The sequence below is a fragment of the Delphinapterus leucas genome, chromosome 9 (genome assembly GCF_059928025.1).
Source record: "Delphinapterus leucas isolate spDelLeu-1000000601 "Yukka" chromosome 9, BTC_Dleu_Yukka2, whole genome shotgun sequence".
NCBI classification, from domain to species: domain Eukaryota; kingdom Metazoa; phylum Chordata; class Mammalia; order Artiodactyla; family Monodontidae; genus Delphinapterus; species Delphinapterus leucas.
In genome coordinates this window covers 13880904-13898604 of record NC_143137.1, presented here as the reverse complement: position 1 = coordinate 13898604, position 17701 = coordinate 13880904, and the positions used below count along the sequence as shown (strand labels likewise).

General features: G+C 50.8%; 2 protein-coding genes across 4 annotated transcripts in view; one reads left to right on the top strand and one right to left on the bottom strand.

The window, feature by feature from the left end:
* Positions 1 to 11273, top strand: part of TBXAS1 (thromboxane A synthase 1) — a 145672-nt gene extending 134399 nt beyond the window's left edge. The window contains exons 10-14 of one of the 3 annotated variants that reach the window (XM_022579794.3): positions 1636 to 1727; positions 6449 to 6586; positions 8493 to 8655; positions 9290 to 9434; positions 11036 to 11273. In XM_022579794.3, coding sequence (XP_022435502.1) covers positions 1636 to 1727; positions 6449 to 6586; positions 8493 to 8655; positions 9290 to 9434; positions 11036 to 11121 — 624 coding nt within the window. In that variant the 3' untranslated portion in view covers positions 11122 to 11273. The remainder of the gene's footprint in view (positions 1 to 1635; positions 1728 to 6448; positions 6587 to 8492; positions 8656 to 9289; positions 9435 to 11035) is intronic. The other 2 variants (XM_022579804.3, XM_022579812.3) reach the window with 2 other exon arrangements.
* Positions 11274 to 13133: 1860 nt separating this feature from the next.
* PARP12 (poly(ADP-ribose) polymerase family member 12) overlaps positions 13134 to 17701 on the bottom strand; it is a 44934-nt gene continuing 40366 nt past the window's right edge. Inside the window, exons 10-12 of the mRNA XM_022579779.3 lie at positions 16473 to 16603; positions 15442 to 15593; positions 13134 to 14214 (exon numbers count right to left, since the gene is read on the bottom strand). Coding sequence (XP_022435487.1) covers positions 13889 to 14214; positions 15442 to 15593; positions 16473 to 16603 — 609 coding nt within the window. The 3' untranslated portion in view covers positions 13134 to 13888. The remainder of the gene's footprint in view (positions 14215 to 15441; positions 15594 to 16472; positions 16604 to 17701) is intronic.

The window sequence follows — 17701 nt, the reverse complement described above, 5'->3', positions numbered from 1 at the left end:
AAATCCTTCCTTGCGGAAACTAGCAGAGCAGCTAATAAGCTTCTATAACCCCACCCTAACTCATCCCACTCACATGCGAGCCCACATCCAGCTTCTCAGTTCACCATCACCTCCTCCTCAGGCCATGGGGTGAGGGCCAGAGGGCGACAGGGTCACCCCAGTGGAAGTCGTCGAGGGGATGCTAGGGTTCCCCAACACGGGGTGCTGGAGTTGTGCTTCTCCACACCTTCCTCCCTAGCAGATGCTGGTAAATCAACATTTACCAGCTTTTTACAATCTGATGAGTGAAGACCAAAGCTCATGGTTTTAATTTGTATTTTTCACCATGGCAACTCACATTTGTTCTGTCTTTTGCCTCCTTATTTCCTTTGACCACTTTTCTGATGAGTTTCTTTTCTGACTGATTGATTGTAGCCCTTTGGGTTTTTGTTACCATTGATCCTTTCTAGATGTGGTGATTTTTGTTGTTGTTGCTACTTTACTATTGGTCTTTTAACTTTATGATGTGCCCATTACTACCATGTGACAACCTCTCTGAGCCTCAGTTTCATCATCTAAGAGATGGGAGAACAGCTGTTCCATTGGTTTGCTGGAGCATTAAATTAAGTGTCAACAAAAATAGTCAGTAAACAGGGCCATTCCCGGTGGTCCAGTGGTTAAGACTCCACGCTTCCACTACAGGGGGTGCGGGTTTGATCCCTGGTCAGGGAACTAAGATCCCACATGCCATGTGGCATGGCCAAAAAATATAAATTAAAAAAAAAGAAAAGAATTAATAAACAATCAATAAGAACAGAAAAGAGTTTTATTTGAGCCAAACTGAGAACTAGCCTGGAAGCCCACTTCCCAGATTACTCTGTGAAACTGTTCCAGAGAAGCAGGGTTTTCAGTCCAGTTTTATATCTTCTCAGAACAAGGAACATTAAACGGGTCAGGGTTTCATTTCTTCAAGGTTAAAAAAAAAAAAAAACCCAAAACACAGACCAGCACGTACACAGCAAATCAACATGGCCTTGGCACCTGGGAAGGGAGACTTATCATTGAAGAAGTACAAGCATTGGCGTCCCAGGAAGAGAGGCATTTAATCTCTATTTTTAACATGGACATTCTTTACTTCTGGTCAGTGCGCCCTTTCCTTTAATAATTAAAGCAGATGTACAATGTATGTTTGGTAAGCCACAAACAGGCTATTTTAGTTAGCATAAAATTCAAGTTAACTCACGTATAAGCCAGATTGGCTTTCCTATATCTCAATATGTAAAAATTTCTTTCCTCATAAGGGAGTGTGTACAGTATGTAGCCTGCCAGATCTTCAGCTCTCAATAAACGCTAGCAGTGCAGCTGCTACCATTGCTTTATTACAAACTTCTCTGACACTCAAAGGCCCCGCAGTCCCAGGCCTGGCCTGTCCATCTTCAGTGACGGACAGCACTGTGAAACAAGCACAACAGAATGTGCGGAATATTCTGATAGAGTGCTAATCTAACGCAATTCGCATAGTATCACTTTTCATCTTGTGGGTTTCCATTTAAGTCTGTGCAAACATTGGAGCTGGGACTCTAAAGTTAGCGGAAAAGACAGAACACCGTGTGACTCGGTCTAACTCAGCATTCTTTGTCACCACCCCTCCATCAGCCGGCCCCTGAGTACCGCCACCTCCAGAAAGGCCTGCCCTACCTGGACATGGTGATTGCAGAGACCTTGAGGATGTACCCACCGGCTTTCAGGTAAGCCTATACCCCAGGGCCCCTGCACCCCAGGACCCCTTCAGCATCACTGTTTGGAGTCCTTGTTAGTCCTCAGTCTGTCACCACCTGGGTTATGAAGAATGCTGGACCCAAGCTCCTGGAGGTCGAGGTCTGAAACTTGGGTTTTTTAATCCCCTGGGGTACTGGACGCCATGCCTGACATAGGGTCACCATAGCAATAAATGTCTGGCCTATATTCCTATATGTTAACCATGTTTTCAAAGCGTCATTGGTCTTTTCTTAACATGACCTTCCTCCCCAACCCAAGTCGAACTCTTTGACCTCCTAGCCCTTAGATGGCTTTTGCTGTTCCCCGGGTCACTTCATCCATTCATTCACCAGCTATTTATTGAGCATCTGCTCTGTGCCCCGCACCGGAAAATCAGCCAAAACAGATAAAATGCCAGCCCTTGCAGTTGATGTTCCAGGGGCAACTTCCAAGGCCTGGGACGCTCCTTCTTATTCTCCAGCACTCCACACCCGTCCCATCCTCAGAGCTCCGATCCAAGACTCACCACTCCAGGAAACCTGGCCAGCCTCACCCGTTCCCTGCCTCTCCTCCCCCAGCACTTTGCATGCTAACTCTACTTCATATTATATTTTTGGATAATTCTCAGCTGCTCTGCAACATTTCACCAGTGTGCAGTCATCCAGTCACACCAACCTGTAAGTGCCTTGAGAGCAGGAATCAGGTCTTCTGCTTCTTTCAAACTCCCCCAAAACAAGATGTTACCGAACCAGGCTGGTTCACCCCACGCACAGCAAGCCAAGTGCTGAGATGCTGAGGTTGTCAGCAGAGAAGAGATACATTCACAAGACAGCCAAGCGTGGGGACAGGAGAACAAATCTCAGATCTGCCTCCCCGATGGCAAGGGGCGCTGGGTATTTATGGGATAAAGCTGCGGCGTGGTGGGCCCTGGGAGCATGGGAAAAGGTAATGATTGGAGATGAGAAAAAGGTGAGACAATCGTAGTTCTGCGCAGGTGCAGCTAAGCTACAGGCTTCTCCACGGGACCCAAGTTCAGAAAACGCCTGCGTTAGCGCGTTCCGAGGATGGAATTTTGGGCCCTCTGACGTCAAGAGGTCACCAAGCGAACACTCGAGCATGCCCAGTTGGAGGGTCGGTGGTCTTAATCAGTCTTAACTGGCTCAAGCTCCAACTAGACACAGCTGACTCCAAGCTCCTGAAAAACAACTTGGGCAAACATCTTATTGTTTAAGCTACGTGACCCTTGCAGGACACGCAGCTTTTTCTGTAGCAACAATTAAAGCGAACTTGATCAATGAAGGGAAGTTTCATGGGTCTTCCCGATGAGTACTCTTGGTTTCAGAGGCATCCCATGGAGCACAGGGGTCTTCACTTAGGTCCCCAGGCCCTTAGAGAGTGAAACATTGCCAGATTTCAGGTTCTAGAAACAGAAGCGACACAAAGCATTTAACTGTATATCATAAATTCCACTCTGCGTCTCTAGGAAGTAATGTACCACATAAACCATATGGAGATAACTTTTGCCATTTTAAAAAGAGAAAATGTGGATGATTTGTAGGTATCTCAAAATTATATTCCAAACCAAAAATATCATAGAGAGTGTGGTTGTAGATATTGTCCAAAATGTTCAGACCCAGAGCCAATATAGAGAATTCCTGGGGTGTGAGTCAGATCACATCATCCTCAAGCACACATGGTTTCAGTCTCCTGGTCTGGGAGCAGACAAGGAACGCCAGGGCTCGCCTCATTGCTCTCCTGACGCCAGCATTAAGACCTGATTCCACAGGCCTTCCCCGACGTCTTTAGGAGCCTCAGAGCAAACTGTCATCCAATCTTCGTTTTTGAATGATTTATACCAGCGTCCTTCCAAGGAAACTGCGGGCAGCTGCTATACACGTGAAATTCAAAATAAGACATTCAGTGATAAAATAGAACAAAGGCTGTTTAAAGGAAAGAATCCTTTACAAGACCCCAGAGATGGCAATAACTGGGGTCAGGCTTGGTGGCTGAGACTCCTGGCAGAGAGGGAAACCAGCGAGTTGAACAGTCATACTCTCTAGTGGGAGGAAAGTGTATAAATTGATCAAAGACACATCATTTCCTGGATCTAAACTCAATCAAGAATTCATCACCTGAGACCTGGTATAGATGACATGTTGAGAGACAAAGTCAGCAGTCTCTTCAACACCAAAATTCTGCAGTCAATTCTCCTTCTGACCCTTTATAAACAGCAACGTGTAAAAGGAAGTCAGTGAAGGCATTGCTCTGGGGAACCAGGATGCTCGTGATCTGAGAGTATCTGGAGGGCAGGACAGGACAGGACAGAAACCAGAGTATCTGGATGAGTTCGTTAAAATTCCCAGTAAAAATATACAGCCAGTTCTCCATAATGACAGAGCGAGTCTAGACATAAAGTCAAGACAGTCTCGGTCCTGCCCTTAGTTTACTGTGTGATCTTGGGTAAGTTCCAGACTGTTCCGGGCTTCTGTTTCCTGTGTGTTCAGAGGGCACACAACACCTGCTCTGCCTACCCCAGAAGTGTTGGGAGAATCAGTGGGACAGTAGATGTAGAAACGCAGTACCCCTGCAGGCAGTGTGCCGTGTAAGGTATGAAGTAAAGAAAAAGAAGCACAGAGCTTAGAGTTGAATGGCCTGACCCCATGTGGCTCCAGTCTCGGGCAAGCCACACTCTCCCTTCCCCATACCTACTCCACTGGTGTTTTTAATCATATCACTCTGCTGACTTCTGTTATCAAACAACAGAAGTGAGAGAGGCAAGTCATCATTATTCTCACCCAGACAAGAGGCCAATTCGTCTTGGCCCTGGGCATAGGATTTGGGGGTGAACACAGCGACAGTGAGAATTTTATTTTATATTTTATTTTACTTTATTATTTTATTTTTTTAAAGATTTTTTTTGACATGGACCATTTTTAAAGTCTTTAGTGAATTTGTTATAATACTGCTTCTGTTTTATGTTTTGGTTTTTTGGCCACGAGGCATGTGTGACCTTAGCTCCCCGACCAGGGATCGAACCCATACCCCGTGCACTGGAAGGCAAAGTCTTAACCATGGACCACCAGGGAAATCCCATTACTTTATTAATTTTTAAAAATATGTATTTATTTGGTTGCACCAGGTCTTAGTTGCAGCAGGCAGGCTCCTTAGCTGTGGCATGCGAACTCTTAGTTGTGGCATGCCTGTGGGATCTAGTTCCCTGACCAGGGTTCGAACCTGGGTCCCCTGCATTGGGAGCATGGAGTCTTAACCACTGCGCCACCAGGGAAGTCCCTACTTTATTATTTTAATCTTAGAAAAATGCTTGGCTTTTCCCAAACACTGACACACTTGACTGACACCTTTATCCATAAAAAACTCAACATGGCCTTTGTGGAAAACATAACAATTCTCACTGAAGTGTTATTAATGTCAATCCAGGAACCCAGGCAGTATAATTCAGCAGATTTTTCTGGCTTTGTATGCAGTCTAGCCAGATAGGAGGCCCAACCACTTACAGAAGGGAAGCCCCCATTTTCCGGCTTTTAGGGGGTCTTGCATCCAGGTCCAAGCTATTTCTGGTAAAGATGAAAAAGAAGGAAGTCAAAGTATATCCTTATTTGATTGCTCAGAGCTGAGGTTGCACACGTCAGAGCCCCCTGCCTGCTCTGATTTGAGTAAGAGTGTTTTGTGACTTAGCCCCAAGCACAGAATAATTGCATTAGGAGCTTCGGATCTGAATGGGTGTCTCACAGCCCTGGCCTTTCATGTTCCTGATATATTAAAGGCTCATAATAGAGTGATGAATGCTGCAAGGAGCTGCTGGTACTCTTAATTTCTTTTATAAGCAGGAACAGGGTATAACAGTAATTAGTATAATAACTGTATCTCCTCTGAGATATCTAGGGAAGCCGAGTCCTGCAACCTGAGGTAAAAGCCATCCTAGATTGTTTTTAGTTTTTAAAATAATTATTTATATTTACCAAAATGATATGCTTCTACTTAAAAAAAAAAAAACCTAAGAAATACAGAAGAATCCAAAGAAAAAACTGGCACCCCTGGTACCCTGCCAACCTCCACCCCAGCCCCATCCCTTAGAGGAGGTGATGGAAGAAGTTTACGTATTCTTCCATAAACTTCATGTTCATATGCAAACATATGTAGTCTAGCCTTTTAAAACAAAACATAAATGGGATTATAACATTGCCAGTTGGTAAAATAAACAATCTGACCAAGATGTTTTCCTCCCTAGTAGCAGTTCTCCATAGCGACACAGACAACGAAGGGGAACAGATTTTCAAACCCAAATCTCCTGTAGGTAAAGCGAGGGTGTGTGTGCGGGGAAAGAGGTCCCAGTGGGAATGGGAAGAAGAAGGAGAGGTGGCCAGGGGAATAACCCTACAAAGCCTCCACTTCCAAGGCACCTGTGCACCGGAACACCAGGCATAAAATGGGCTCTTCAGTCTTGATGGGTGGCTGAAGGAAGGAATGGAGGAACCTAGAGACCACAGGGTCCAGAGCAGCATAGGGTTAATGGCCCAGGAAGGGATGGGATGGGGGGTGGGTCACTATCCCGGCCACCCCGGGAAGAAGGCGGACCTTCCTGTCCCCCAACCTCATCCCACACTGCAGGCCTTTGCCCCAGCATGGCCACCCTGGAGCTCCCCCTTCTCTGCTCTGCCTCAAGGCGGGGGTGACCCATGTGTCCCCGCAGGTTCACACGGGAGGCGGCACAGGACTGCGAGGTGCTGGGGCAGCACATCCCCGCAGGCGCCGTGCTGGAGATGGCCGTGGGCGCCCTGCACCATGACCCCGAGCACTGGCCACGCCCGGAGACCTTCGACCCTGAGAGGTGAGTACTGTCCCCTTCAAACAGGCCCTGGGGGATGTGAGTGTGGGGGGATTGGAGGCACCTGCCAGGAGACACAGATTTAGTAAAGGCCCCCAAAAGTCAAAAGTCATGGCAGTGAGACATTTTTTAGGCATAACTTCTAAAGGAGATAATTGTACCATTTTTAAAAGCCCAAAACATAATCCAGAGATTTAGCATTTTCACAGCACTGCATACAGGTAACAAGACATTTTTTTAAAATAAATTTATTTATATTTATTTTTGGCTGCATTGGGTCTTCGTTGCTGCGCACGGGCTTTCTCTAGGTGTGGTGAGCGGGGGCTACTCTTCGGTGCGGTGCAAAGGCTTCTCTCACTGCGGTGGCTTCTCTTGTTGCGGAGCACAGGCTCCAGGCGCGCGGGCTTCAGTAGTTGTGGCACACGGGCTCAGTAGTTGTGGCTCGCGGGCTCTAGAGCGCAGGCTCAGTAGTTGTGGCGCACGGGCTTTGTTGCTCTGCGGCATGTGGGATCTTCCCGGACCAGGACTCGAACCCGTGTCCCCTGCATTGGCAGGCGGATTCTTAACCACGGTACCACCAGGGAAGCCCAACAAGGCAATTTCAAATGGGTGTCCACTATTTGTTCCAAGAAACAAGGACACATTTCAGGAATGCATTAAGAAGTAGCAGAATGTTGTTTCCTTTTTTAAAACTTAATGCCTGTTCCAATACAAGAGCATCAACAATTTCTCCAGGAATTCATGAGAACCAGCTACCCTAACATGGTAGGCCTGGATCCTCTCTCCTGTCCCCTGCATGGATTTGGTCCATTGTCTAGATTTCATTTCTAGACTCCCAATTTAAAGTGTCTGAGCAGGCATCTACACCCCCTCCTCATCAGAGTCGACGGATATCGCTTCCTGGCAAATGGGGGGGCTAGCCAGCCTGCAGCTCTGTTCCCACCGTTAGTGGCTCCAGCTTCCTGTTAATGCGGCCCCAACTCTACAACCTGGTCCCTGGGAAACCATGGGCAGTGGGACCCAGATAAATAACATTCTGCTGCCCAGCAGCTCCTGGAATTACGGTAAATATCAAGAAACATAAACAGCAGCTGCAAGGCTTGCAGCATCACCTTTGAAAACAAAAAGTGCATTAATATGATGTTGAAAAGGCGGGTCAAGGGCTTCTTGGGCCCATGAAGTCCAGAGATAGTAAGAAGGGAGCTGTGGTTGTCACGTAGAGTTACTGTCACAGAACACACGTGGCAAATGCTGTCATCTGGGAGCAGATACGGCAATTCATTCTGAAGAAGAGCTTCCAGTGGGTCAAATACTGCCACCCCCAGTGGTTCAAGTTTCAGTGTTTAAACCAGAAAGGTGAGTGTGGGCAGGGAGACAGCTGCCCGGCATGGCATCAAGAGACAAACTGGCAGGACATGGCCTCCAGAGGGGTCTGGTGCCCAGGGACTCTGCTTAGGAAAGGGATGCTGGCCAGCCAGTGTCACCCTCTGGCCACTGGGGAAGTTGGAGCCATGGGTGAAGCGAGAGCTGTGGTTTCTTTGAGACTTTCATCCTGGATTCTAGTGAGCCTGCAAAGCTCATTAACAACACAGTGAATTCACCAGGAGAGGCAGAGAGGGCAATGCTGACGATCCAGGTGATTCTACTAATTCAGCGGTGCCTTTGGGGCTTTGCAGGACAGGAGGAGGGGAGCCGGACTGGAGCACATGGATGAGTGGCCACCAGCTCCAAAGCCTTAGGGACTGACCGGTCCAGGAAAAAACAGGATCCTGTAGACCGAGGTGGGGTTTAGGCCTCATGTGGTGGGAGCGTGGCCTCAGATGATGCGGTCCCTCAGCCAGAGCCAGTGGCTGAAGCCCCAGGAAGGGAGGTGGTGACCCAGGCCAACGCTGACCGTGCTGCCCCGTAGGTTCACAGCCGAGGCCCGGCAGCACCAGCGGCCCTTCACGTACCTGCCGTTCGGGGCAGGTCCCCGGAGCTGCCTCGGGGTGAGACTGGGGCTCTTGGAGGTCAAGCTGACGCTGCTCCATGTCCTGCGCAAGTTCCGGTTCGAAGCCTGTCCCGAGACTCAGGTGAGCCCTGCTGCTCCGGGCGCAAGGGGTACCCACCCCAGTTCCCTGATGCCTGCGGTGGCTTCCCTGCTTTGCGTGAGCTGGGGCAAGTTCCTTAAGCTCTCTGGGTCTCAGTTCCTTGATCTGTAAAAGGAAGTAGCAGTAGCAGAAGTAGCACACCTCCTCCCTCTTCTTGTGGGGTGAGGATTGAATCAATCGTAAGTGCTCAGATAAGCTCCTGGCACATAACCTGAGTCTGTGTTATCTATTATCATTCTTGTCCTCTGTACAGCAAGGCTGGGCCTCACCATGCTGTAGCTCTCCCCTCTTCAGCAAAGAGAACCCAGTAACCCTGCAGAGTAAATTATATGATTCCCATTCTTCAGATGAGGAGCTAAAATAAAGCTCAGAGAGGTTAATAACTTGCCTGACGTCACACAGTTGGACTGCACACTCCTTGAGATCAGGGACCAAAAGACTGTCCTATTCATTGTTGGAGGCTCCAGCACCCAGCTTCAGGCCAGGCATGTGGCAGGTGCCCACTCAGTCATTCAACAAACACTGATGAACAAAGGAATGAATCGCCGGAGAGTGAAGAAATTGAGGTTCAAACCAGATCTCACTCACTCTCAAGCCCTCCCTCTTTCCTCTACAGGTAGCAGCCTCTCTGCACAGTATCAGCTCTCCCCACACAACCCGAACAGTGCTGTCCTCTGTGCCTATTCACTACCCCTCAGCACGGCTGCAGACCTGGACAGGAGGGAGTAAGGGGACAGATAATAAGGACACGATGACAGATGGTAACAACATCTAGATTCAGAGAGTGGCATTGCCTCTGACAAACAGGGAGACTGGGGCGAGCTGCTGGCTGGGAGGAATAATGAGCTGGGTTGAAATACAAAAGGCTGAGGAACTGTATGTGATGATGTCCATAAAGGTCTGATGGTTAAGGCTGGAGGGAGGGAGGGGCAAATTGGGAGCAGAGAGCCAAATCAAGATGAAGGAGCAGAGGAGAGCAGGCCCCTGCCTGCCTTAGGCATTCCATGGGTACAGGACTTTCTCTGGGGGTTTGTCTCATTTACCCTTGATCTTGACATACAGCAGCCAGACCAATGTCCCAGAACACTGCTTATGCCTGGCACTCCCCCAGCTCAAGATCCAGCCCTGAGTCCCAAGCCTGCTGGGTCCAGGGAGAACTCTGAGCTCACTTTGCCTTCCCCACCCCAACTTCCCACTCCAAGAGCCTCCCACCCACTCCTCCCTGCCTGCTCAGTCTGTTGCTCCTTCTGGAATGCCATCCCTCCCCCTTCCCCACCCCCAGTCTAATCCCATCCTCCAAGTCCTTTGGTGTTCCCTCAAATCCCGAAGTGGTCCCTGAGAAGCCCTGCTCACAGGGCGTCTCCTATTCCCAGCCCCACCCCAGGCACCAGTTCCTCCAGGAAGCCCTCCCTGACTTTGCCAGCCACAACAGACCTCTGCTTTCTTTTTGAAGTCCAATGGTGTTTCAAGTGTGCCTATAACTGTCTGATACTGTAGCCACTAGCCACGTGTGGCTATTTATATGTTAATAATAAATCAAATCAAATAAAAAATTCTGCCCCCATTTGCATTAACCCCACTTCAAGCATCCAGCAGCCACATGTACTAGTGGCTACCGTACGAGATAGGGCAGGTCTAGATCGTCTTGTTTCTTGAGCATGTAACTGGTCTCCCATCTGAACTCTCAAAGACATCTGAAAGCCCACCAGGCCCCAGCACTAGGGCCTCGTGACCCTTCTTTCCTTTAAAGGTTTCATGGTAGCCACTGAACAGTCCTTTTACACGCAGCTCAAGAGGACGCCCTGCTTCTTGAGTAATTCTGTGGCTTTTCTTCCAAGTCCTCCATTGGTCTGCCTAAGCTGGACATAAGGAAAGCCTTCTGAATGGCAGCGGGCCTTCAGCAGGGAGCTCTCCCCAAGCCCCTGGGGAGTGGCCTACTCAGTTCCTGGCTGGGCCCCAGGGTGAGAGACGAGGGGAGATGAAGGTCTGAGGCTTTGCTCACCACTTTCCAGTCATGTGCCCTCGGGCAGGTCGCCTGGCCTCTCTGAACCTCCATTTCTTCATTTGCAAAGTGAGCTGCTCCCACCTTAGGCAGGCTTATTAGAAGGATAAATGTGGGACCCCTCCCCTGCGGTATTTTATTAACACGGGAAAGGTGGTGAGTCGCCGTCCAACACCCGGCCCAAGACACAGCTCTGCTGCTTCTCAAGGTCCCCCTGGGGAAGCTGCTTTGCTCACTCCCAGCCTGCCGGCCCTCAGCCCTCAGCCGAATTCCCACAACCCTGCTTCACGGCCCGTTCTGAGGAAGTTTTCCTGTCGATAGGATTAACTATGACAAATATCTTAATTTCCTCTATTTTAGGTACCGCTGCAGCTAGAATCCAAATCTGCCCTAGGTCCAAAAAATGGCGTCTACATCAGGATTGTCTCCCGCTGACAAAGTCGTGACCAGCCCCTAATTCAAAGAAAACCCTCATGTGGAAATTCAGGTTTTTGGAAAGACATCACCGAAGCAACTGAAAGCGTGCCTGGCATATGAGTATAAAAGAGGCCATTTACGTAACATTTCCTAACTGCTTAATAAATGTTTGTTGCACTTAGTTTTGACTTTGCCAATAGTGTTTGAGCAACGGATCCACCTCTCTCAATCAGGGATTGCTGATAAATGAGTGAAAACGTAGTTTTGACAAAATGATTGAGTACTTGGGGTTTTTAAAGAAGTTCTGGCCTCAGGATGGAAGGAATCGATAGGGCAGGGGACACATGGATGCTCAGGTGAGTGGTCCTGACGGCCCCAGCTCGGGGGCCTTTTCAGCGTCTGGTTCATTTAACTTAGAGAATAACATTCGTCAGAAGCTCAACTTCAAACGTGGTTCAAATGCTTTATCATGCCTCGATTTTCCTAGGTAGGCTACTACTAACTTTAAGTTTAATGTGCAGAAAAGTGATAGAGGCTTAAGTGTACTTTTTCTTTTAAAGAACATCCTATCTTAATTTTGATCAAATAATCAAAATACAGAGGTGAATTTTAGTAAAAGTAAATATTGTGTTGCTGAGAAGCTCAAATGCAACAAAGAACTTGCAAACTGAATCCCGGATCTGCCACCAGCAGCCTGTGATCATGGCTGCTGCTCTTGCCACCTCTGTGCCTCCGTTTCCTCACCTGTAAAACAAGGCTGCTGACCCAGGTCACAGTGCCCTCCTCTACTTAACATCCGAACAGTGCAAAGGGGCTGATGTTGTATAAATAACAGAGCAGGGACCCGCAAGCAAGGCTGGGCTACCCAGGCTGAGCCACCTTTACGAAGTGCAGGCTGTTGCAGGAGAGCTGGGAGAAGGGGTCTCCCGTACCCACAGCTGCGAGCAGCTGCTTCTGCTGTTGCCCTCCCTGCGTCCAGCACGCCATGCTTTCCCAGAGCGCTCCCCTGGAGACTCCCCTCTCAGAATATAAAAGAGGCCAGCCTCACTCTCACACAGTCTCACAGACACACACACACACACACACACACACGTTTGCTCTGGATCCCACTACCTCTTTGCGTGAAAATTCTGAGGTCTTTTTGACTTCTTCCCATCACAATGCCCACCCCCTCCAGTGCCCACAGGAACAGCTGCCCCATGCTCCCACCCACAACTGAGCTACGTGTACCCCATCCCTTTCTCAAATGTCCAGTCCAGGTATTTGCCAATGTGCTTTCTCAAAGGTCAGCAAGTGCAGAGCCCTCGGCAGTCTTCACAGTGCACCCGACTTCCCTGGAGCGTTTCATCATCTCCCGCCCCAGGTTTCCCCTTGCCACTCTCCTCACCCACACTCCCAGACGGACCACTCTTGCTGCTTCCCACTACCCAGCTCCCAGCAGCCTTGGATCTGAGAACTACAGGCAGAGGCATCATGTGGAGACTGGACACACTGTATCAGGAGGCTGGGGAATGGGAAGGAAGGGTGCAGGTGAGGAGAGGGACACCTTGCTGAGGACTGAACCTGAGGCCAATGGGACCAGCCATCCAGGAGGAAGCAGATGGCCTTATGAGGTGGAGCCATCCTGCCGGCCCCTCCACCGCCCAGCAGAGACCCCTACCAACCACCGTGTGTGGAGGACACAAGAACACACCACCTGCTCCGTGTCCACAACACAGTGCACAATAGTGGATCTGGGTTTTGTGGGGCTTGAAAGCTGAGTTCAGGGAAAGAAAAAAAACAAATATGTAACTTGCAAATTTAACCAAAATGTATGATCACGCAGGCCATACAGCAGGGGTCCCTCCTCAGGCTGTGGAAAGGGTCCCAGCAAATGAGGGGCCATGAACCTTTAGCTTCATTGGCTGCATGATACATCCACACACAGCCTCCTCAAGGCCAGTAACGGGGGCTGTTATATCCCGACCCCCAGAAAAGTGCCTGTACACAGCAGGCGCTCAATAAACAGACACTGAAGAATGAGCTGCAGCCATCACCCACGTCAGATAAATATTCTTTTATTCCTGGACTCTGCTGTGACGCTGCAGCACAGGTATGCAGATCTCATGGGGACATAAAACCCTTATTCACAGGGTGCTTGGTGCAGAGGCACCTGCCAGGGTAAGTGCACTTCCTGGGTGATGGTGACTGCTGCTAGGACTAAGGGAGACCGACAAGGACTCAGTGACACCACACAGTAGCCATGGTCCTAACAACATGATATATGGGCCAATTTCAAGGCTGGAAGCCCAGGAGAAGCAGCAGAAGAGCCGCCTAGATTAGAGACACAGCAATGGACACAATGACTGTGCCTCACCAGGCCCACAGCCCAGGATTTCCTGCACCAACGGCTGCTGTGTCATTCGGACAAAAACAAAACCAGGTGCCACCAAGACCCTGAAAAACCAAACCACTGAAGAGACAGAAACTCTTGAAAATTAAAACCAATCGATAAAACAGTGTCTGGAAACTCTGTGCCTGGGGCCAATCTGCAGCAAAGTCAACAAAGAGTAAAAAACAAAACTTTAACACCTGAGTAAAAAGCAATAATGGGTTCACCTACAATCACTACTGGATAGTCCAAAAGTGACTTAAAAGTGAAAATATTATCAGCCAGAGATTAAGAACGTAACTTCATCACGAAGTCAATGTTAAACGAACAGCTCATTAAAACATTTTTGTTTAAAAAAAAACCAACTTTCCCTAATAGCTATTTCAAGTAAGATCAGCCAGAAAGGCATAAAACCATTGGGGTGCTCACTGCCGAACACCGAAGAAGGATGCAAAGGTGAACAGGCCGGTGGTGGCGGCAGTGGGCCCAGGGGAGTCGGTGTACTGGATGACGTACTCCGGGTAGGCCTGGTGCTTCTCGAAGACCACGAAGATGGAGGGGTCAGACACGCGGTTCACGCAGCTGTCGTACAAGACGTCGCCCTGGCCCTCCTTCGCCGGGGGACGGACGAAGCTGGCGTTGCCTCGGACGAATTCACCCACCAGCACCCGAGCCAGGAACATCGTGTGGGACTTGGTGTCAGTTTTGCTGTAGTGGTGGGAATACGCGGCGTCCCGGGCAAAGTAGCTCCCTGCAAGGACACCAGGGCTGGGCTGGGCACCGGGGGACAGCCCGCGGCCGGAAGAGGCACGCCAGTGTCCTGCAACCCGGGTGAGGCCAGTGGCCTCTGCCCTCCCTCAGCTCCCGTCTTTCCAGCTTTTCCCTTGTAAGGAGCATCAGAGGGGTCACCAAACTCTGAGACAGAAAACTCCTTTCAAGTTAAGACCTGTCACTCAAATCCTAAAGGTCTCTGGACACCTCATTACTGAGCCCCCATCCCCCGCCCAGAACCTCCGTTTCCTGAGCCATAAAACAGGGCTGTCGGGCCCGTCCTCCCAGGGCTGGTGTGGAACGTGGCTAAGACCCCACACAAGGAGCACGGGGCAGACACCGGCAGCCCAACGTACAGATTCATGAGCCCTGTCGAATGGGGGCCTGAGCTGGAAGCTGCGCCTACATATTCAGGTTCACAGCCACCACTGGCTCTTGTGCACCTCGACCCCGCAGCCGTCCTTCCGCATGCAGGACGGAAGCTAACGGATGGACTCGGCAGAGGGGATGCTGACTGCAGATCGCACCACTACGAGACTCTCTACATCTAGTAACCGTGTCGTGGTTACAGAAGAGAATGTTCTTGTTCTTAGGAGGTGTTACGGGGTGAAGGGGTATGATGTATGCCGCCTACTCCCAAATGGTTCAGAAATAAGGGAAGGGGTAATAAAGCCAATGTGAAAAGTGTTAAAGCTGATGAACTAGGTAAAATTTACATGGGAGGTTTCTTTTTTTAATATTATTCTTGCACCTTTCCTGTGAGTTTGAAATTATTTTCAAACAAAGTTTAAAAATAACTAAGAGACAGGAAAACCGGGAACTCACATTATAGTAAGAATGACATATTTACATGAGCGTATCTGAGCATTCAGATTTCTACTCTAAGAAAACAGCACAGGCAGGTGGGGACCTGACTCAGGGCTGGTAAGGGTCCCACAGGGATGCAGACCCATTTCCCAGTGAAGCCAAACCACAGCCTAAGCAGGGCCACCGCTGCTCAAACCCTGGGCCAGGCCTAAGGCTGCACACAGGGGAATGAGAGTAAGGTCCTGGGCACCCCACATCCTGGCCAGTGCTGAGTCTGAACCGCTGGTGCAGCTCATGCTGGTTCCCCCCACGCCCTCCATCAATTTGCTCTAAAGTGGTTTCCGAGCCCTGGACAGCAAGGCAAAGAGGGTTCTGCCAGCAGAGGCCGCCTCGCACTTACCCTTGCCGTAGGAAGTACCATGAAGACCACTGACCCGCCAGTCAAAGTTCTGCTGGCAGATGGCGTCAACGAAACCGGTGCTGGTGCCGTGGAACAGCTGCCTCTCATCCACCGTCTTCCCGCCGTTTCTCTTCTGCATCTGCTCCTTCTGCCTAGAATCACGGGAGTGAACGTGTGCCGGCGGCAGAGAATGCCGGCCACCAAACACAGGCCACCCGGCCCAAGAAACACGTTTTATTAGATGTGTCGTGAGACCAGGAGCCACAGGTCCATGAGACTCCAGCCATGGGCCAGGGGCCAGAAAAGGCGAGAGCAGGGCCTGGGTGAGAGCAGACGGAAGGCTTCCCTCCAGGGCTCCAGGCCTGCATTGCTCCATGAACCCCCAAAGCAGACAGACCAGCCCTTGGAAGGCAAGTGTGCTTCCTCCCACCACCCTGCTTCCGCCTGGAGCTTAGCCAGGGGAGCTGGAAGATGCTGGCTGGGGGTGGGAGGGGGGGCCTCCTTCTCCCTCTCCTGTAAGTTACCTTGATCTCATCACTGGAACCAGAGTTCAGATTACACTGCTCCAACCTCTTGTGGGGAAGGTCAGCAGGAGCCCAGGCTCACTGCGGTGACCTGATGTGGGCTCCTCCCCACACAAACAAGTGCCTGAGAACATGCCAGTCCTCAGGCACAAGAAGGAGGCCCCTGCTCTCTGGCTGCCAGGACAGCAGCTTTACACTCCCCAGGGTGTGGGTGGCTTATTCGGACCCGTCCCCTGTTGGTCTTCAGGGAGGCCAAAGGCACTAGTGCAGGAGCCAGCTCTGTCTCTAGGGAAGCCGCAGCCTCCCATCTCCCTGGAGGAACATGCCAGCACTGAGCTTGTACGGATGAGGAGGTGGACAGGAGAGGGAAACAGCTCCTGATCCCAGCAGCACTGGACAAACAGAAGCTGCTTTCTCGGATTGTCCCTGCAGCCCAGGGCATGTCTGGTAAGCAGCTGGCTGAGGGGACAGAGGCACCAGCCCACCAAGAGCGAGCCCCCAACGCACCACTGGTAGACTTCCCAGAGGGCCACGTTCTGGACCCGCTCAATCTTCTGAACGTAGTAGAGAGGCATTGTATGGGTGAAGAGTTTCCAGATCTTTCGAAACTCCTCTGAGGACGAAGGGAGGGCGATCCTCTGTAAGGGGCAAATATTTTTACTCTCTTATCATCAAAGTGTAGAATATACATCTCTTCCCAAGGCTGCTCATGAAATGCCAGAACCACAGGCAAACCCAGACGGCGTCTACCACGCTCCCCTTTACTTCAAGGGGCAGTCTCTGCAGGCTCCGGATGCATGCTATTTGTGGTCACTTCTCTCCTCTCTCCACTGTGAAGCCAGCCTAAAGGACAGGCAGGCAATGCTATGTGAGTACCACCCTGGCTGCCCCCAGCACACCCCTGCTCTTCTTCTGACCCCACACAGGGCCGACTACAGAGTCGACAAGACCACGGAGCTGGTGCCAACAGATGTGGAACACACACATCTGGCAGAGAAGGGGCAAACCCTGCCACAGGCAGCAATGCTGCGCGAGCCCCACACACGGCGAGCACTGAGCGAGAGGCCAGGCTGGCAGACAGCACACAGCAGCCCAGGAGCTCAGCAAGACCCGCGGGCGCCCCTCCCTCCCAGCTGAGCCCGCCCTTCCCTTAGCGTCTGGCTCTGGGAAGCAACACTCCTGATGAGCCCAGAGGGGTCCCTGACTCACAGCCCCCAACTGTCTCACAGAGTGACAAGCCACAAATCCCTGCCCTTGCAGCCTGGACCCCAAGCAGCCTCCCTGTTCCTGGCTCCACAGGGCCTGGCCCAGTGACAGCCTGACCCGGGATCACCGTCCTCCCCCACTGAGTGCAGCCGTATAATAACCACCTCACCCCGCAAAGATCCTAAATGATCAGGACTCTGTGTAAACATCCATGGGTCTCTGCAACCCAAAATCTGACTTTGGTTTCCTTGCTCCCATCTCACTAGATGCCACCAAACCCTCTCCCTCAAGCCCTGCCCTCCCAGCCTGGAGCCTGGCAAGGACTCCCGCACCTATCATGGCCTGCAGCTCGGCCCCCTGACCAGGACACTCCACAGCTCGGCCCTGACCTCCATCTCCTGTCCCCCAGCCCCCGCCTATGCACGCCCTCCACCCGAGACACTCCGTGTCCTGACTTGGGTTCCTTCCCCAGCCAGTTCCCATCAACTGGCGTGTCCTTCCCCACCCTCTGCCTGTGTAAGCGCCAGCCA